The following is a 22,028-nucleotide window of genomic DNA, read 5'->3' as shown; positions in this document are numbered from 1 at the left end:
TCCTGTCTGTGGGAAAGTTTATATAAAAGATCCATTGTTGCATTTGGAAAAATGTAGCAGGTTTCCTCTGATGACTACATGTCAGAATTACTAAATGTTTGACATCCAATAGCCAATGATTAATTAATCAGTGTGCTCTAGTGGTGTCATTAAACAAAACAAACTTTAACTTTTGGCTGCAGGCTCAGTATAATGATCAACATGCAGTGTCCGAAATAAGCACTTGTTCGTTTGTCCTGACAAGTGAAAATCTGCTCTGACAAACAAAATGGACCTCAGTGGTTGTCCAGTGGACAAGTTAAACTGTATGATGTTTCATTTTGAGCAACCAAACACATTGTCGTTGCATTTAAATAAAACTAAGACAAGTGAAAATATTGGTGGACAAGTAGATTTCTAGATGTACTTGTCCAGTGGACTAGTAACAAATTCTACTTATTTCTATCACTAACATGGTCACTTATATATATATGTGTGTAGCACCGTTGAAGTGCCAATCTCAAGGTTAAAAAAGATATAGTTATTTTTATTCTACATTTTACTGCCAAACTGCTTGGGGAAAATACCTTTCAAGTTTGTTCAGTTATTTAATGTCCACAAATTGATTAAAATTGATATTTTTAAAACCCTCTTTTTGTTCAAAATTATTGTGAGACTTGTGAATTACAGAGGTACAATGTACACATACTTTATGACATCAAACACATACACAAACCACACATTTATTAAAATTAGTTTTGTTTGTATTTTGAATTTGTTTAAAAAAATTATAATATTAAAAAGCGATTGTTGTTTTAGCAACCAGCACACTAGTTTAAAGTCCTCATCACAGTCTTTGCCTCATACTTATAAAACTTTTAGTCTGGAGACAACACTAATAATTTTAGAGTTAGACTTTAAGATGCTGGCATCACTATGCAAACTGCTTGCATGTGACACCATTAGAGATTTGAATAGATCTAGTTTTATAAGCATGGGCCTTTGTCTCTGTATCCTGATATTAAGTGATAAAGCTTGCTTGTTGTTTTCCTTAATAACCCAGTGATTCCCTCGTTGTTGAACTCCACATGCCAGCTGTTGTCTCTTTATTTTGATAATGTTTGTTGATTAATTTCTACATTACATGGGGTGGGACGTGGCCCAGTGGTAAAGTGCTCGCTCAATGCGCGGTCGGTATGGGATCGATCCCCGCCGGTGGAACCATTGGGCTATTTCTCATTCCAGCCAGTGCACCACAACTGGTATATCAAAGGCCGTGGTATCAACTACCCTATCTGTGGGATGGTGCATATGAAAGGCCTCTTGCTTCTAATCGAAAAGAATAGCCCATGAAGTGGCAACAGCGGCTTTCCTCTCTCAATATCTGTGTGGTTCTTAACCATATGTTTGATGCCATATAACCGTAAATAAAATGTGTTGAGTGCGTCGTTAAATAAAACATTTCTTTCTTTCTTTCTACATTACACAACCCAGTCCTTGTGTTTGTATCGTGATAACGTTTACTTGCTGATGTAAAGATAACTCAGTGTTTCTTTCTTTGAACTCCACATATCAGTCTTTGTAGACCTCTGTATTCTGATAATGTTTGTGCGGTAATAACTAAATTACATGACCCATTTTGTTTCTGATTTCCAGATTACCCAGTGGACCTCTCACCCAGTCGTGTCAGGCGGAACTGCAGGAGTTGATGCGACAGCTGGACATCATGTTGAGTTCAAAGAAACGCGAGTGGGAGCGAGACATGGAATCTCTGCAGGTCAAACTCGACATGCGGGACCAGGAGCTGCGACTGAACACGTCGACACTGCACCTGAAAAATAAAGAGGTGACGTATGCTGCTCGTGGTCTAGTTAGAGACACTTTAACGTATAAAGTTAAACACTGAACATGTCGACACTGCACCTGAAAAATAAAGAGGAGATGTGTGCTACTCGCGGTCCAGTTAGTGACACTTTAATAATCACAGACGTATCAAGTTAAACACTGAACACGTCGACACTGCACCTGAAAAATAAAGAGTGCTCTCATTCTAGTTAGTGACACTTTCAACAATAGCAGACATATCAAACTATACACTGCACTGAATTTGTCTGGAAATCATTTCCAGTTTCATCATTATCAGTTCAGCTAGCATTTTACAGGGCTAGCTGTGACACTTGCCAAATTAGCCAGTTGCAAATTTTAAAAACAATTGGCAAATAATATTTTAATTCAGCGAACTAATTACATGTAATAATTAATATTTTGTGCCCAAATTAAGTGCCTGTTAATGTGATGTTGGACATGAGGGTAGACCCTGAAAATTACAATCAATAATCATTTGATCATCACACGGCTATAGCCCAACTGATCAATAACACTATCATACTATCGTCTTCAACAACTATTGTTTAAATGGTTAATAATATTGTTTAATGTTAAAGGGACATTCCTGAGTTTGCTGCATTGTAAGATGTTTCCGACTAATAAAATATTTCTACGATTAAACTTACATATTAAATATATTTTCTTGTTTAGAATATCAGTGTCTGTATATTCAGTGTGTTTCTTGTCATCTTAATATTTGTAAGCAGCCCAAACTGGATTTTGTCTTCAAATAATTTCGTATGTACGAAAAAATTATATTTTACGAAATAAAATGAAATTTAACCTAGTACAAATATTAGAACGATCAGAAACACTTTTAATATACAGCTACTAATATTTTATGCAAAAAATATATTTGATATGTATTTACAATCGTTCAAAAATCTCTGTTAGTCAATAGCATCTTTAAAATTGCAGCAAACTCAGGAATGTCCCTTTAAACTGTAAACACTATTATTATGTTTTATCACAATTGTTAAGAAGGTTACATGTATATGGGAGAATATGTTTTAAATACTATTTTAATAATTTAGTTTTTTTTTCCCTCCCAGAATGAAGACCTCCACAGTCAAGTGATGGTTATGAACAAAGTGCAGAAAGAGATTGTTGAAGAATATGAAGGTCAACTTATAGAACTGAGGTCAGAGGTAAGTAGGTCCAATCCATGAAAAGCCATCGACATGGCCCACTATTTGATCAGTAAGATCAAGTATTATTATTTTACCACGGCTATGTCATGTCATGTCATAGGGTTTTACGTGCACATTCAGAACAAGCTGTTGTAGTGCACGCCTGTCGTGGGCACAAGAGCCGGCCTTGGCCGGCTCCTCCGTCCATGACAGGAAAGGTGGGGGGAGGGGAGAGGAGGGACCTCCTGCACTGGCAGGTACAAGGGAGCACCAGCAGCCCGATCGTGGGTGGGTGGTGCTATGGAATTTAAATGGAGCAGTTAAATGCCAAAGAGAAAAGGGTGCGCAATTTTGATTGAGGGAATTTGGCGCAATTTTGAACAGTCGGTCAAAAGGTAAATGGCCGAGCTAATATAGGTTTTGATATTAGTGAATCGAGAGTAGCTCGTTCATTTTAGACCTTTACGATGCTGTGGTGTCTCCCTAGGTTGCCCATAGGGTCCTTATAAAGGGCCTGACCGCTTCTGGTCGAGGCATCACCAAGTACCAAGTTATTACCAGCAGCAAGTATTGGGGGTTTGGGTGGGGGAGGCTGATATTCTTTTGTTCAGCTTCCCCCGGGTGCATTGCATTTGTGTACTCGGAACGGTATTCTTTTGTCTGGTTCCATGGCTATCGGTGAAACTTGTTTATGTATGGTTATTGCAATTGTTTCCCTTGGTTAATGTAATTGTCTCCCTTTATGACTTATTTAAAAAAAAAAAAGAAGTTTGTTTTGTTTAAAAACACAACTAGAGCACATTGATGTATTAATCATCGGCTATTGAATGTCATATACATGTATATGGTAATTCGGACATATAGTCTTAGAGAGGAAACCCACTTCAGTTTTCCATTTGTAGCAAGGGATCTTTATATGCACCATCCCACAGACAGGATAGCACATACCATGGCCTTTGATAAACTAGACCGGCTTCGGTGGCGTCGTGGTTAAGCCATCGGACATAAGGCTGGTAGGTACAGAGTTCGCAGACTGTTACTGACTCCCACCCAGAGCTAGTTTTAACGACTCAATGGGTAGGTGTAAGACCACTACACCCTCTTCTCTCTCACTAACACCTAACAACTAACCCACTGTCCTGGACAGACAGCCCAGATAGCTACAGTGTGTGCCCAGGACAGCGTGCTTGAACCTTAATTGGATATAAGCATGAAAATAAATTGAAATGAAATGAAATGATAAACCAGTCGTGGTACACTGGCTAAAACGAGAAATAGCCCAGTGGGGATCAATCCTAGACTGACCGTGCATCAAGTGAGCGCTTTACCACTGGGCTACGTCTCGTGTCGTCCCATGTATGATTTGCAGGTTGCATTGTACTAATTTGAGGAGTTCTGTGTCAAAGGTCATTGTGCACCATCAGATATTTACAAAATAAAAACAGCTGCTGGGTACCTTCGGTTCTGGCTAGTGAATTTGTGTTCAGGGCTAGTGAAAATTATCAGCTGTATTAGCATAACATGTAGGGCACTATACAAAGCCAGGTCTGTATCTTGTGATAACCAGTACATGACTTAACAGGCACCTTGCTTATTCTGATGCCGTTTAATAAACTAATATTGTACACGAACAGACAAAGATGGTTGATAAACTAACTCTTTTTTTTGGGGCCATTTTATCATAAATAAACTACACTATCATATTTGCCGCGTCTGTTTCATGTGTTAAATATAATTTAACACCACACAAGTTAACAAGATAGCTTTTATAATGAAGGTTTTAATAACAAAATATCAATTAAAATTTTTGTCTGATGACCTGACATCACTATCTTGTATTAATATGACATCATATATTACCAACGACGTGATATCCCATGTGGGATCGAAATTTCTCACATGGCTTTCTTTTATGGGATGGCTCTGTCCAGTATACCTGAGGATGAGAGAATGTAATTATAATATCACTAGAATGCATTTCATTTTTTTGTTTTCATTTTTGTCTTTCTGTTTTTGTTCTAGTGACTGTTGTTAACATTGCAGGTACACAAGATGAAGAAGGAGTATGAGAAGTTACAGCGGAAGTACGCGAAGCAGGCGCGGGAGACGCGCAGGATGAAGGAGGACGTGTTGTCGGAGATCGGCGGCAGCAAGACGGAGATCACCAGACTGAGGGACCAGCTCGAGGTGTGTGCAACTGGCCAATACAAGACTCCATCATATGTGGTCATGTGGGATACAAATAGTACACCCGAGGCAGGGCTTGCTCTGCCAATCGCCAAATTCGCCAATTGCAAATTTTAGGAATAATTGATGTTTTGTAGGAAAATAACTGGGTTTTGCATTTTTAAAAGATAATTTGGAGAAATGCTTTGCTCACCCAGAGCTAGCACTGTGAGGTGGGGGAAATTTTCCCCACCTCGGGTGTACTTTTTCTATCCCACATGACCGCATATTATGGAGTCTTTTTCTCTCATTCATTCGGAAATAAACCATTATTTTACACAAACAAACAAAGATGGCCGAACAAGTAACTTTTTCTATCCCACATGACCGCATATTATGGAGTCTTTTTCTCATTCGGAAATAAACCATTATTTTACACAAACAAACAAAGATGGCCGAACAAGTAACTTTTTCTATCCCACATGACCGCATGTGATGGAGTCTTTTTCTCTCATTCGGAAATAAACCATTATTTTACACAAACAAACAAAGATGGCCGAACAAGTAACTTTTTCTATCCCACATGACCGCATGTGATGGAGTCTTTTTCTCTCATTCGGAAATAAACCATTATTTTACACAAACAAACAAAGATGGCTGAACAAGTAACTTTTTCTATCCCACATGACCGCATGTGATGGAGTCTTTTTCTCTCATTCGGAAATAAACCATTATTTTACACAAACAAACAAAGATGGCTGAACAAGTAACTTTTTCTATCCCACATGACCGCATGTGATGGAGTCTTTTTCTCTCATTCGGAAATAAACCATTATTTTACACAAACAAACAAAGATGGCCGAACAAGTAACTTTTTCTATCCCACATGACCGCATGTGATGGAGTCTTTTTCTCTCATTTGGAAATAAACCATTATTTTACACAAACAAACAAAGATGGCTGAACAAGTAACTTTTTCTATCCCACATGACCGCATGTGATGGAGTCTTTTTCTCTCATTCGGAAATAAACCATTATTTTACACAAACAAACAAAGATGGCCGAACAAGTAACTTTTTCTATCCCACATGACCGCATGTGATGGAGTCTTTTTCTCATTCGGAAATAAACCATTATTTTACACAAACAAACAAAGATGGCCGAACAAGTAACTTTTTCTATCCCACATGACCGCATGTGATGGAGTCTTTTTCTCATTCGGAAATAAACCATTATTTTACACAAACAAACAAAGATGGCTGAACAAGTAACTTTTTCTATCCCACATGACCGCATGTGATGGAGTCTTTTTCTCATTCGGAAATAAACCATTATTTTACACAAACAAACAAAGATGGCCGAACAAGTAACTTTTTCTATCCCACATGACCGCATGTGATGGAGTCTTTTTCTCATTCGGAAATAAACCATTATTTTACACAAACAAACAAAGATGGCGGAACAAGTAACTTTTTCTATCCCACATGACCGCGTGTGATGGAGTCTTTTTCTCATTCGGAAATAAACCATTATTTTACACAAACAAACAAAGATGGCCGAACAAGTAACTTTTTCTATCCCACATGACCGCGTGTGATGGAGTCTTTTTCTCATTCGGAAATAAACCATTATTTTACACAAACAAACAAAGATGGCCGAACAAGTAACTTTTTCTATCCCACATGACCGCATGTGATGGAGTCTTTTTCTCATTCGGAAATAAACCATTATTTTACACAAACAAACAAAGATGGCCGAACAAGTAACTTTTTCTATCCCACATGACCGCATGTGATGGAGTCTTTTTCTCATTCGGAAATAAACCATTATTTTACACAAACAAACAAAGATGGCCGAACAAGTAACTTTTTCTATCCCACATGACCGCATGTGATGGAGTCTTTTTCTCATTCGGAAATAAACCATTATTTTACACAAACAAACAAAGATGGCCGAACAAGTAACTTTTTCTATCCCACATGACCGCATGTGATGGAGTCTTTTTCTCATTCGGAAATAAACCATTATTTTACACAAACAAACAAAGATGGCCGAACAAGTAACTTTTTCTATCCCACATCACCGCATATGATGGAGTCTTTTTCTCATTCGGAAATAAACCATTATTTTACACAAACAAACAAAGATGGCCGAACAAGTAACTTTTTCTATCCCACATGACCGCATGTGATGGAGTCTTTTTCTCATTCGGAAATAAACCATTATTTTACACAAACAAACAAAGATGGCCGAACAAGTAACTTTTTCTATCCCACATGACCGCATGTGATGGAGTCTTTTTCTCATTCGGAAATAAACCATTATTTTACACAAACAAACAAAGATGGCCGAACAAGTAACTTTTTCTATCCCACATCACCGCATATGATGGAGTCTTTTTCTCATTCGGAAATAAACCATTATTTTACACAAACAAACAAAGATGGCTGAACAAGTAACTTTTTCTATCCCACATGACCGCATGTGATGGAGTCTTTTTCTCATTCGGAAATAAACCATTATTTTACACAAACAAACAAAGATGGCTGAACAAGTAACTTTTTCTATCCCACATGACCGCATGTGATGGAGTCTTTTTCTCATTCGGAAATAAACCATTATTTTACACAAACAAACAAAGATGGCTGAACAAGTAACTTTTTCTATCCCACATGACCGCATGTGATGGAGTCTTTTTCTCTCATTCATTCGGAAATAAACCATTATTTTACACAAACAAACAAAGATGGCCGAACAAGTAACTTTTTCTATCCCACATGACCGCATGTGATGGAGTCTTTTTCTCATTCGGAAATAAACCATTATTTTACACAAACAAACAAAGATGGCCGAACAAGTAACTTTTTCTATCCCACATGACCGCATGTGATGGAGTCTTTTTCTCATTCGGAAATAAACCATTATTTTACACAAACAAACAAAGATGGCTGAACAAGTAACTTTTTCTATCCCACATGACCGCATGTGATGGGAGTCTTTTTCTCTCATTCATTCGGAAATAAACCATTATTTTACACAAACAAAAAAAGATGGCTAAACAAGTAACTTTTTTATTTGACCATTTTATCATAAATAAACTACACTCTCACATTTATCGTGTTTCTTTCATGAAATTTAACACAACAAATTAACAAGATAGCTTTTATAATGAAGGTTTTAATAACAAAATATGAATTTAAAACTGTTTAATTACCCCACGTCACAATTTCACATTAACATGACATCATATATTACCATCGATGTCATGTTAAATGAGTATGCATCATATCCCATGTAGGATAGAAATTTCTTACATAGCTTTCTTTCATGGGATAGTATTTTCTAGTTCAGTCAGTTTAATAATTTTAGTATCATTATTACAAAATTCACTGTGCATTTATTTTTGTACTGATTTCTCACCAGTGCACCACGACTGGTACATCATTGGCCGTGGTATGTGTTATCCTGTCTATGGGATGGTGCATATAAAAGATCCCTTGCTATATCAATATATTATTGTGTTCTAGTTCTACTTTAATTTTTTTTTTTACCATGACGTTTCAGCTGATATATATTACGTCACTAGAAGGAATACATACGGTGTTACATATTACATGACGCCACGTAATACCTTTGCTTACAGCATGACATAATCAACAGGTAGCAATGGCCACCTACCTCCTAAACGACGAGAACAATTAACCAGTGAAAAAGGCGCATTAGTGTCTTGGGACATGTAATTGATCTGTTTTTCTATCACAGCTTTCTGGCACCTTTCTACCAGTTGGTTGCACTAGAACAATCATTGTTGGACGGTTTGATATAAATGTTGTTCTCCACATTAAAGCGTTAGGCACATGCAACTCAAATTTATCTGGCAACCACTGTTTTTACTGGCCGATTATAATGACTGATTAAAGCAAAGTCACAAACGTATACTGGCAAATAATGACCTGATGTCACGCATGTAACATCTCATGAATAGCTGCATTATAAACTCACTCATTTGTCTTCTAAGTCATCGTACAATGTAGCTGAAATAATAGCTTTTCCTCTTAATTTTTATTGTCTGCAGCAGGGATGGGGGGAAATAAAATTGTCAATCAGTCTCATGTGATGTCATCACTACTGGGGGGGGGGGGTGGTGGTGGCAATAAAAGAAGAAAGGAATAAAAAGAGTTTTTTATAATAACATTTAAAAGGTGATATTTGCCAAATAGTGTTTATAAAAAATAATTGTGGTGTTTGTACATTGTTGTATGTTTTTATCTTGAATCATGAACATGAAACGATAAGCATCAAAACAGAAAAAATCATTTGATCAAATCAGTGAAAAAACCCCGATAAACATCAAAATAGAAAAAAACATTTGATCAAATCAGTGGGGAAAACCCCCGATAAACATCAAAACAGAAAAAAAACATTTGATCAAATCAGTGAAAAAAAGAAAGAAAAGTGGAATAAATAATTAAAAAGAGGAATAAAAGTTATGAATTTAACTACCCTATATATATAAAAAATTATGAGTATTCAGTACTGTGTCCAGAAAATTAATAAAAGATGACACCGTCGAAGTGTTTGACAGCCTGATCTGGCACATGTTTAGACAAACGATTGCGAATGTTGTCATTGATTGGATGAATTTGACCTCTATTGGCTAAAGTGATAACTGGTGCAGGCCAACTATTCTGCTCACCACAACAAAATAGGGTTAAAAACATTTTTAATTTCCAAGATTTATAATTATTAATAATTAGATACACTATAATGAACAATAAATATGTTTATAGATTATTTCAGTACATTTTAATTTTTTTGCTATTTCATAGCAGTTTTTATTTCTCAAATTTGAAATTTTGTCGGGACTCTTGACACTCGACCCAACAGGGCTTTGTGTTGATTGCAGTGACACTTCCATGGAGATGGCAATGATTGTAACCAGTTGCAAACTTTGGGTCCTTTGTTTTAATTGGAGTGTAATACATTAATAGCTTTCTTGCCAAGAATGGCGTTATTGTCAACGACTGTATAATCTCGTGACCAGCTCGACGGTTTTGAACGAATGTCTAGCCTACTGACAGTGGAGTGATACTACCGTAGGTCCGGCTTCTGTGACTGGCGATATATCCCTGTGGCAGACTTTGAAATTACAGACGTCTGAAAGACTCAACATCTTGACCACAGTTTACTTGGGTTTTTGTTTTTTTTCTCTGTTTTAATCATGAACAAGGTAGCGATGCCTGAGCAGCTCAAACTACAACATAGCACAACTAGTGTATTCACCATTTCTATTACCGGCTACTGGTACAACACAACTATTAACAGCTTCAGAACCATGTCACTTAACAACGGTTGTTTTGATGATGTTATGACTGATCACATGGATCAATGTAGGGTATCCGTCTGCAGTGGGAAGCACTTACCTGATGCGCGGTCAGTCTGGGATCGATCCCAGTTGGTAGGCCCATTGAGCTATTTCTCATTTCAGCCAGTGCACCATAATTGCTGTGGTATGTGCTATTCTGTCTGTGAGATGGTGCATATAAAAGATGCCGTTCTACTAATGGAAAACTAGCAGGTTTCCTCTCTATGTCTGTAGTTTGTATTTACCATAATTTGACACCCAATAGCCAATGTATTTTTCATGCTGGGGTGACGTTAAACATTCATTCATTCATTCATTCATTCATTCATTCTTTCATTCATTCATTCATTCATTCATTCATTTTCTATGTCTATATGTTATATTATCAAATGTTTGACATCCAGTAGCTGATGATTAATAAATCAGTCTGCTCTAGTAGTGTCATTAAACAAAACAAACTTTACCTTTTTTTTTTAATATTAAAATTTTTAACACATTTGTAAGAAGACTGCCACTCCCAGCATAATATGAGTCACTTGTGATGCATTCAGCATGCAGCATTGTGGTAGTGCGTTGCATACAAACTATACAAACACATTAAAATAGAAGCATTTATTGCTGTGTACAGTTGGTTTGTGAAATGGTTCTAAAGTGTGCGTGACGACAGTCATTGTGTTAATTGTATGTGACAGCTGTTGAGAGTAGCTCCTACTATTTTGTGTATAAGATGCTAGTAATGCTGTTTTAATCTTTATATACAGCATTAATGATAAGTACAAACAATCCATTTCTTCACTTTGATGTATTTATATTATGTAGATTTTCAGTTTATCACAGAATTTAAGGTACTTAAAAGGAAGGGGTTTTCCCCCCGAAAAAAAGTAATACAAGTTTTATAAGCACGGGCCCAGGGCCCCGTTTTTACAAATCGATCTTAGCATACAATAGTTTTACACTTAGGGGCCATTCAAGTATTACACAGCACTATTTTTGTAAAAATTAGACACCCTTCCTCCCCCCTGTAATGCTCCATAATACTAGGCCATATGTAACCAAAAAATCAACCTCTACTGAGGGGATTCGAACCACAGACTCTCAGTGCGAGAGTCCAGCGCTCTACCATCTGAGCTAATAGGGAAATTCCCACTAGCTACTGCCAGTAGGAGCACTTTATAGCAACACTACTGCACATACACCCCTGAAAAATATTACATAACACTTGGAGATGCACCCTCCTATTCACAAGCAAGTCAGGTGATGGATTAATATAGTTTTAACATACCGTTTTGCAATTTGGGAAATTGTAGATACGCATTTCAATTCTTATTTATAATCCTTACCTCCAATGGCATAGGGAAGGGGAGCATACCTCCCCCCCACCCCTCAATCTAACTTCTTTTTATTTAAACTATTAAATTTTATAAAATGATAGATACATGTACATATACACAAACATAGTGTGGGTTTCCCCACCACCCACCACCCCCAACCCTCAATATAAAATCTGGCTACACCAGTGTATACCTCTAGCTATAACTGTCTATGTTAAACATTGTCGCCATGACAGAATGTTTATTAAAAAGAAGATTTTAGTAACAAAGTGTGTTATATAACACTGTTAAATACACATACCCATTCCCTTGAGTTTTACGTAATATTTGAATGGCCCCCTTAAGGTGATCTTAGCACTAAGATTGCTTTGTAAGACTGTGAATATTTCAAGAAAGGAACTATAAGTATTTGACAGAAATATTGCTCAATTTATTTTGAAGTTTGTTTTGATTAACGTCACCACTAGAGCACATTGATTGATTAATCATCGCCTATTGCATGTCAAATATTTGGTAATTTTTTTACTCATAGTAATCAGTTGAAACCTGCTAAATTTTTCCTAATGCAGCAAGGGATCTTTTATATGCACTTTCTCACAGGAAAGCACATACCACAGTCTTTGACTAGTTGTGGTGCACTGGTTGGAATGAGAAAAACCCAATCAGTTGAATTGATCCATAGAGGTGGTTCGATCCTGTGACGCAAGCACCTCAAGCGAGCACTCAACCGACTGAGCTAATCCCGCCCCTTTGAGGACTAAGTGGCTTTAATTATAAATAACGTGGTATAAAGATAAATACAGTGAAACCCCTCTAAACTGGACATCCTTGTGGCCAAGTAAAATGTCCCTTTTTAAGAGATGTCCAGTTTAGAGAGGTTAAGCTCTGTACTGATTTTTAAAAAGGGACCATGAAAATGTCTGGTTTTGGGGGAATGTTCGGTTTACAGAGGGTCCAGTTTTGAGAGGTTTCACTGCAGTTAACTTTGTGATTTGCTGTTTGACAGGAATACCACCAGAGGTCGAAGGAGTGGGATCAGCAGAAACGAATCACTCAGAAGGAAATAGAGAGTCTTGAGGCACAGAAGAGAGCACTGAAAGAGAAATGCGATTTTATACAGGTACCGAGACTGCTCGCAGTGCACAGTGTTTTATACCAACTGCTGGTCTCTTTGCATGTTGCCTTAACCACATGTCCGACGCCATATAACCGTAAATAAAAATGTGTTGAGTGCATCGTTAAATAAACCATTTTCTTCTTCTTCTTTGCATGTTGGGGCAGAATTTAGCTCAGTCGGTTGAGTGCTCGCCAGAGGTGCTTGCATCACAGGATCAAATCACCTCGGTGGATCCATTCAACTGATTGGGGTTTTTTTTTCATTCTAACCAGTGCACCACAACTGGTCAAAGGCTGTGGAATGTGCTTTCCTGTCTGTGGGAAAATACATATAAAAGATCCCTTGCTGTATTAGGAAAAATGTAGCAGGTTTCTTCTGATGACTACCAGAGTCAGAATTACCAAATGTTTGACATCCAATAGCCGATGATTAATTAATCAATGTGCTCTAGTGGTGTCATTAAACAAAACATATTTTTTAAAACTGTAATAGGCTTGTAGATTAACTAAACTTAGTGTTCATTTTCACGGGCTGAAACTAGGGTCTGCGTCATTATGGAGATGTTGATTACCTAGTGTTATAGAAGTACATGTATGTGGACTTAGTGTCACAGATTAGAGTATATTCGTTTAAAGAGACTGTTCTCTAGTGGTCTTTCAGTGAACATTTTGTTTTCAATATCTTGGTTAGTGATATTTCTAGTCAATTGAAAATTATCAGCAACTACTGTTTAATGTTTTAAAGTTGTATAGTGATCTCTGAAACTTGTGTAGCAAATCGCGACATGATACTGAACAAAATGTTACACATTTTTAGTGTCTGTTTATTTCATGCACTATTTTCTGATTTACTTAATTATTGTAGTAGTTAATTAGATTGTAAAATTGTCAACATTCAGCAGTTATTCTTTGAAAGTTGATACTAAGTGAATTTTTATTAAAAGGTCGGGGAAGCAAAGTAGCTTGCCTTTTATTGGTGACATCCATGTATATTACAGCAAAATAGTGTGTCATTTATTGGTGACATCTGTGTATTTTACAGCAAAATAGTGTGCCATTTATTGGTGACATCCGTGTATTTTACAGCAAAATAGTGTGTCGTTTATTGGTGAAATCCGTGTATGTTACAGCAAAATAGTGTGTCGTTTATTGGTGACATCCGTGTATGTTACAGCAAAATAGTGTGTCGTTTATTGGTGACATCCGTGTATGTTACAGCAAAGTAGTGTGTCGTTTATTGGTGACATCCGTGTATGTTACAGCAAAATAGTGTGTCGTTTATTGGTGACATCCGTGTATGTTACAGCAAAGTAGTGTGTCGTTTATTGGTGACATCCATGTATGTTACAGCAAAGTAGTGTGTCGTTTATTGGTGACATCCGTGTATGTTACAGCAAAGTAGTGTGTCGTTTATTGGTGACATCCGTGTATGTTACAGCAAAGTAGTGTGTCGTTTATTGGTGACATCCGTGTATGTTACAGCAAAGTAGTGTGTCGTTTATTGGTGACATCCGTGTATGTTACAGCAAAATATTATGTCATTTATTGGTGACATCCGTGTGTGACATCCGTGTATGTTACAGCAAAATAGTGTGTCGTTTATTGGTGACATCCGTGTATGTTACAGCAAAATAGTGTGTCGTTTATTGGTGACATCCGTGTATGTTACAGCAAAGTAGTGTGTCATTTATTGGTGACATCCGTGTAATTTACAGCAAAATAGTGTGCCATTTATTGGTGACATCCGTGTATGTTACAGCAAAATAGTGTGCCATTTATTGGTGACATCCGTGTATGTTATAGCAAAATAGTGTGTCATTTACTGGTGACATCCGTGTATGTTACAGAAAAATAGTGTGTCATTTATTGGTGACATCCGTGTATGTTATAGCAAAATAGTGTGCCATTTATTGGTGACATCCGTGTATGTTACAGAAAAATAGTGTGTCATTTATTGGTGACATCTGTGTATGTTACAGCAAAAATAGTGTGTCATTTATTGGTGACATCCGTGTATGTTACAGCAGCAGTCGGAGACTTGCCAGTCACAGCTTGGTCGTCGCCGTCGGTTACAAGGGGAAACAGAGTCGGCACTGAACACGAAAATCACACAGTTGGAAGAACAGCTAGAGAGATGTACAGAAATAGGCTCACAGCAGGTGATGTTATTAAAAAAAAAAAAAGTTTTGAGGGGTAGTGATGTCTAATTTGAATGTAAATATAATCTTAAAAAAACTAATATTAATCTCTCTTGGTAGGAAGGAAGGAATGTTTTATTTAATGATACACTAAACACACGTGTAGTAGCAAGAGTTGTTACGTAAATTTGTTAAATGACGTTATAACACGACATTGCTTCCCCAGTCCTAACTCAGACTGTGCATGTGACATATGACATCATTCCGTTGTCTCCTTCTAGTTATGGTGGAAACATTTCGAAACGGTCTTTGTTAACAAAAAAGATGATAACCATAATATTAGGGATATTAAAGAATTTATTACACTCACTGGTGTGTCGTACTGATTTTATTAAACTCATGTCAGGATTTTTTTTTTTTTTTTCGCTCTCACTTAAGCAATACAAAAATCCTGATACTCATTTTGTAAAATCAGTACGACACACAAACTCATATAATAATCTCTGTCTGCTATATAATAAATTGTAATCTTAAAAATAATAAAATATTACAAAACAAATGACATTGTTTTGGGCTTACAGAAGGCAAACTGCCCATCATAAAAGTCATTAGTTCTCTGTTCGATAACCCATTACCATAAAGCAGTTCCGAACAAAAAGTTTGTTTTGTCTAACAATACTACTAGTTAGAGCACATTGATTAATTAATCATTAGCTATTTAATGTTGAACAATTGATAATTCTGACAAATAATCTTCAGGGAAAACTCAATACATTTTATATGCATTCTCCCCACAGGCAGACGCGGGATGTAGCCATGTGGTAAAAGGTTCCCTTGGTGTGTGGTCAGTCTAGGATCAATTCCCATTGGTGGGACCATTGGGCTATTTCTCATTCCAGCCAGTGCACCACAACTGGTATATCAGTGGCCTTGGTATGTGCTATCCTGCCTGTGGGTTGGTGCATGTAAAAGATCCCTTGCTACTAATGGAAAAATGTAGTGGTTTCCTCTTTATGACTATATGTCGAAATTAGCAAATATTTGACATCCAATACCCGATGATTAATAAATCAATGTGCTCTAGTGATGTCACTAAACAAAACAAACAAGCATCAGCTATTAAATGTCAAACAATTGATAATTCTGACATGTAATTTTCAGAGAAAACTCACTACATACATTTTATATGCACTTTCCTACTGACAGGACAGCACATCCCTTCCCAGCACCTTTGACATACACGTACTGGTAATGGTGCACTGGCTGGGATGGGGAAAAATCTCAGAATGTATATTTATTCAAAGAAAGTGAATAAAAGTTACTGTTACATTATTTACGTGCCTTTATCCAGGGATTTACCGGACGCACAAAACTTGCATATAGTATACACGTGATTTGTTGTCTGCGGCTCTCTGTCGTTTGTGTGGTTTTGGGACCCTTTGTTTTCAGGTTGGGACCCCCAGAAAAGAAAGAGGTGAGTCCAAGGGACCCCCATTTCAGAAAAACAAGGTAAATCCCTGATTTATCCAAAAGATGTTCTGGCACAATAAAAGTTAATATTCTGGGTTTTTTGTTATTGCATGGGAGACAACTCTTTGAGTATGCGGATGTAAGACAGAAATTAATCCAGATATGTTTGTGGGTGGAGTATAGAACATACTTTCCAGATTATATGGTATTCTTCGTAATACATTGAAACTCCTGTAAACCAAACACACTTGGGACCAAATCAAATATTCAGTTTAGAGGTGTGTTTGGTTTACTGAGCTTTTAAGAAATAGCCTTTGCAGCCATTTTAATTTTTACTATTGAAATACATGTACATGTATAACCAACATGAGAACGTGTGTTATGTTGTATTTTAAAAAAAACAATAACAAGTTAAAGTGAAAACTCTTTATATACTTTGCCAAATGATTGGTATGGACGAGACACACAACACTCCTTGAAAGGTTTTGATCGTTCGGTCTTCAGAGGTAAAAAATGTATTAAATAAATACAACGTGACTTGGTAATTGGTTTGGTATTCACATTAGAGGAGTTTCAAGTTTTCAGGAATCAATTTCAGTGATTAAAGCTGCGTAAAACACACTCTGAGATAAGTTCAGTTTTGATGGAATTCCGGTTTACTGAGGGTCCGGTTTATAGAAGTTTCACTGTATATACTCTTTAAAGTGGCAGACTCTAGTTTCAACCCGTGAAAATGGACACTGAGTTTAGTTAATTTACAAACCTGTAGCACATTTATATTAAAATTACAACAGAATGAAACAAGAGTCTGTGACGTTGAAGCAGGAAAATATCCTTAAAATAAACTAGAACTCGACTCCATACCAGTTACTTCTCAGACTCACGTGCGTTTTTAAAAATATGAAAAATGCATTAGAAACATCAGGATGACCAGAAACACTTTGGCTATACGGAAATAGATAATCTAAACAATACAGTCTAAGTAATGTTTGATATAGGTGATCATAAACGGATATAATAGTGAAAAATATGACTTAGTGTTTAAGAACTAGGCTCTGTCCCTATAAATTCTCATCTTGGTATTGTATTATATAACTGTTGTATTTTGTTTTGACAGCAGGGGAAGATAACTAGTCTGAAGAAGTCGCTAAGTGAAGCACTCTCGGCTCATAAACAAGCCATGACTGACAACGAAGTTCTTCTGGAAGACGTCAGGAAACTCACCCATCGTTTAAGGGTAGGTTTGATTTTGTCTAGCAGAGCTGGTGACAAAAATGAAAACAATTTGTGGCCAGTTCTATTTGGTTTTCTTTTGTCACTGTTAAATCAAGAAACCTTTTGTTCAGTAGATCGCGATCTGCTGCGCAAGTTTCAGAGATCACTACGCCATTGTAAAACATTACACAGTAGTTAATAATAAATTTTCAAATGACTTACTTGAAATGTCGCTAATCAATATTTTGAAAACAAAATGTTCCATGTAAATTGAATCATGATAGGCGTGTGCTATAGCAGCTTCTTCTGGACATGCACGTAAAACCCTAAGACAAGACAAGCTTGTGCCTCCTTACTCTAGAGGCTGTTATCTATCTCCCCCCCCCCCCCCCCCCCCACACACACACACAATGAGATTACTAGGTAAACGAAATAATGATAAAAAATTAAAAAATCAAACTGTTAAGTTGTTTATTACCGTCTGTGTCTGGCCAGGTTGCTGAGAATGAGAAGTGCACCCTGGGAAGTGAGCTGGAGTCGCGGGAACACCTGCTGAGAACGGCCCAGGAAGACTGTCAGCAGTGTTACCATAGACTGACCTCCGCCGAGCAAACGCTGGCCGCCAAGGACAACATCATCAGGTAACGGGGCGGGACGTAGCCCAGTGGTTAAGTGCACGCCTCATGCGCAGTCGATCTAGGATCAGTTCCCATCGGTGGACCCATTGGGCTATTTCTTGTTCCAGCTAGTGCACCGTGACTGATATATCAAAGGCCGTGGTATGTGCCATCCTGTCTGTGGGATGGTGCATATAAAAGATCCCTTGCTCCTGATAGAAAAATGGAGCTGAATACATTTTTCATAATTTTAGAAACGCATTCGTCTGAGAAGTAATGATTATCGAGACAGGCTCTAGTCTATTTTTAGATGATATTTTCAGGTTTAAACATCACAAACTTCAACTTTTCTCTGTTATAACTTTATCCAAATGTTTTACAGGTTTGTAGATTAACAAAACTTAGTGTCTGTTTTCATGGGCTGAAACTAGGGTCTGTGCTGCAGGCTTTAAAGGAACACACTGCCACTTATTAAAGAGTGTCTGTATATCCAATGTGTTTGCAATTGTGTGCTAATGCTTGTAACAATAATTTTTTGATATGTACGAAATTAATGAAAGGTAAAATATATTTTGGGCTTCTACGAACATTAGGATGACAACAAACACATTGTTTATACAGATACTGATGTTCTAAACAACAAAATAGTGTTAAAATGTAATTTGAGTCATCAAAACGTTTTTGTTAGTCTTAAACATGTGACAGTGACAGAAAACTTGGGACCATCCCTTTAAACATTGTACAAGAGTTCTAGTTAAAGGTTAATTCTATATTTAAGTAAACATGAAGCCTGACAAAAAACTCGGGACCGTCCCTTTAAACATTGTACAAGAGTTCTAGTTAAAGGTTAATTCTGTATTTAAGTAAACATGAAGCCTGCCAAAAAACTCGGGACCGTCCCTTTAAACATTGTACAAGAGTTCTAGTTAAAGGTTAATTCTATATTTAAGTAAACATGAAGCCTGCCAAAAAACTCGGGACCGTCCCTTTAAACATTGTACAAGAGTTCTAGTTAAAGGTTAATTCTATATTTAAGTAAACATGAAGCCTGCCAAAAAACTCGGGACCGTCCCTTTAAGAATTGTACAAGAGTTCTAGTTAAAGGTTAATTCTATATGTAAGTAAACATGAAGCCTGCCAAAAAACTCGGGACCGTCCCTTTAAACATTGTACAAGAGTTAGTTAAAGGTTAATTCTATATTTAAGTAAACATGAAGCCTGCCAAAAAACTCGGGACCGTCCCTTTAAACATTGTACAAGAGTTCTAGTTAAAGGTTAATTCTGTATTTAAGTAAACATGAAGCCTGCCAAAAAACTCGGGACCGTCCCTTTAAACATTGTAAAGAGTTCTAGTTAAGTAAACATGAAGCCTAATTCTGTATTTAAGTAAACATGAAGCCTGCCAAAAAACTCGGGACCGTCCCTTTAAACATTGTACAAGAGTTCTAGTTAAAGGTTAATTCTGTATTTAAGTAAACATGAAGCCTGCTCGGGACCGTCTCTTTAAACATTGTACAAGAGTTCTAGTAAAGGTTAATTCTGTATTTAAGTAAACATGAAGCCTGCCAAAAAACTCGGGAAAACATTGTACAAGCTTGGCAAATCCCTTTAAACATTGTACAAGAGTTCTAGTTAAAGTAGTCAATTGTACAAGAGTTCTATCAGGAGGTCGGGACATTGAATTATAGTTCTTTCCTCATTTAAGTAAGTAGTAGCTTTATGAGTAAACAGGGCCTGCATAGGCAGACATTATGTACACTAAACTGTATTTAAGTAAACATGAAGCCCGCCAGCAGGGGGATTCGGGGAGCCTCTCCCCTCGGGACCGTCCCTTTAAACATTGTACAAGAGTTCTAGTTAAAGGTGAATTCTATATTTAAGTTGAAACTCAGGATGCCTGTAGGGACCGTCCCTTTAAACATGTACAAGAGTTCTAGTCTGGTTAATTCTGTATTTTTAAACATGAAGCCTGCCAAAAATTTTTAAGATTGTACAAGAATTCTAGTTAAAGGTTAATTCTATAGAACCCTTTAAACATTGTATTCTAGTTAAAGGTTAATTCTGTATTTACATGAAGCCTGCCAAAAACTCGGGACCGTCCCTTTAAACATTGTACAAGAGTTCTAGTTAAAGGTTAATTCTGTATTAAAGTAAACATGAAGCCTGCCAAAAAAACTCGGGACCGTCCCTTTAAACATTGTACAAAAGTTCTAGTTGAAGGTTAATTCTGTATTAAAGTAAACATGAAGCTTGCCAAAAAACTCGGGACCGTCCCTTTAAACATTGTACAAGAGTTCTAGTTAAAGGTTAATTCTGTATTAAAGTAAACATGAAGCCTGCCAAAAAAACTCGGGACCGTCCCTTTAAACATTGTACAAAAGTTCTAGTTAAAGGTTAATTCTGTATTAAAGTAAACATGAAGCTTGCCAAAAAACTCTGGACCGTCCCTTTAAACATTGTACAAGAGTTCTAGTTAAAGGTTAATTCTGTATTAAAGTAAACATGAAGCCTGCCAAAAAACGCTTGACAAATTGTAGTCAAATATCAGGAGGTGGCCTGGAATTATTTCTTTCCTCATAAATGTAAGTAGTAGCTATGATAAACATGGGCATAGGCAGACATTATGCACACCAAAGGTGTGCCCGAGCAGGGGGATTCGGGGCCCTTCCCCCGTGAACATTTTGAAACTCAGGATGCCTGTAGATGCATTCTGAGCCTTTTCTGGGGCTTTTTTTTCTTCTATATTTTAAGAGGATATTTTATAGAACAATTACAGACAGCCTCGACCTGTTCCCGGATTTTTTTGCATTACGCACATGCATAATGGGCGATACATCTTTGATATGTGTTAGAATGTCTATGGTTTGACAACCAAGTACTATTGCACAACAAATCCAACAACAAATCCACCAACCAGTCCCATCCATCCCAATAAAAACCAAACAAAGTTTGCAACATATACAAATGGACAAAACAAAGTGAAATAAAATTAAAAAAGAAAAAAAAGATTGTAACAAAAGTCTTCTAAATCAGTGGGGGAGTGGGGGGGAGCATCATTAAGTAATGATTATTTTTGTCTGGTTGGTCTGCGGAATTCATAACCCATGTATAAATTGGTTTAAATTGTTTTTAAATATTCTTTGGGTGAATCCCCACCATCCATAACCCTGCCCCTCCCTCGTCACAATGTGATCTTTTCTGAAAAAAGCCCCAAGCATGAACTTTTGATTATGTCATATTTTCTTGACCCAAACATTCCTTGATTTGACAAAGTTAGAAGAAATAAAACATATCGTGTATATTAAAGTGACCCATTTTATTGTGGAGTTAAACAACTTTGAATCAATGAATTATGTTTTGCAGGAGTCTAGGAGACTCCAACAAGGAGGAGGTATCAGAAAAAGTGACAAGTTTACAGCAATCTTTACAGGAGGCAGCCAGTCAGATCAGGTACATCTTGTTTCGATATATCTCAATTTGCTTTACTATTACAACAAGACTAAGTTTACAGGAATATTTACAGAAGACTGCTAGTCAAATCAGGTACATCTTGTTTCGATACATCTCAGTTTGCTTTACTATTACAACAAGACTAAGTTTACAGGAATCTTTAC

The 22,028-nt window shown here is 36.9% G+C and overlaps 1 protein-coding gene across 3 annotated transcripts in view; it reads left to right on the top strand.

The window, feature by feature from the left end:
- The window catches only part of LOC121375812 (centrosomal protein of 63 kDa-like), a 46,432-nt gene that overhangs the window by 1,227 nt on the left and 23,177 nt on the right, over positions 1–22,028 (top strand). Inside the window, exons 3-10 of one of the 3 annotated variants that reach the window (XM_041503487.1) lie at positions 1,636–1,825; positions 2,919–3,014; positions 5,040–5,183; positions 12,865–12,978; positions 15,002–15,133; positions 17,700–17,819; positions 18,293–18,438; positions 21,778–21,864. In XM_041503487.1, the coding sequence (XP_041359421.1) occupies positions 1,636–1,825; positions 2,919–3,014; positions 5,040–5,183; positions 12,865–12,978; positions 15,002–15,133; positions 17,700–17,819; positions 18,293–18,438; positions 21,778–21,864 (1,029 nt within the window). Of the gene's footprint in view, positions 1–1,635; positions 1,826–2,918; positions 3,015–5,039; positions 5,184–12,864; positions 12,979–14,998; positions 15,134–17,699; positions 17,820–18,292; positions 18,439–21,777; positions 21,865–22,028 lie in introns of all 3 variants that reach the window. The other 2 variants (XM_041503479.1, XM_041503471.1) reach the window with 2 other exon arrangements.

The sequence above is a fragment of the Gigantopelta aegis genome, chromosome 1 (genome assembly GCF_016097555.1).
Source record: "Gigantopelta aegis isolate Gae_Host chromosome 1, Gae_host_genome, whole genome shotgun sequence".
Lineage (NCBI taxonomy): Eukaryota > Metazoa > Mollusca > Gastropoda > Neomphalida > Peltospiridae > Gigantopelta > Gigantopelta aegis.
This window is presented reverse-complemented; position numbering and strand designations above follow the sequence as displayed.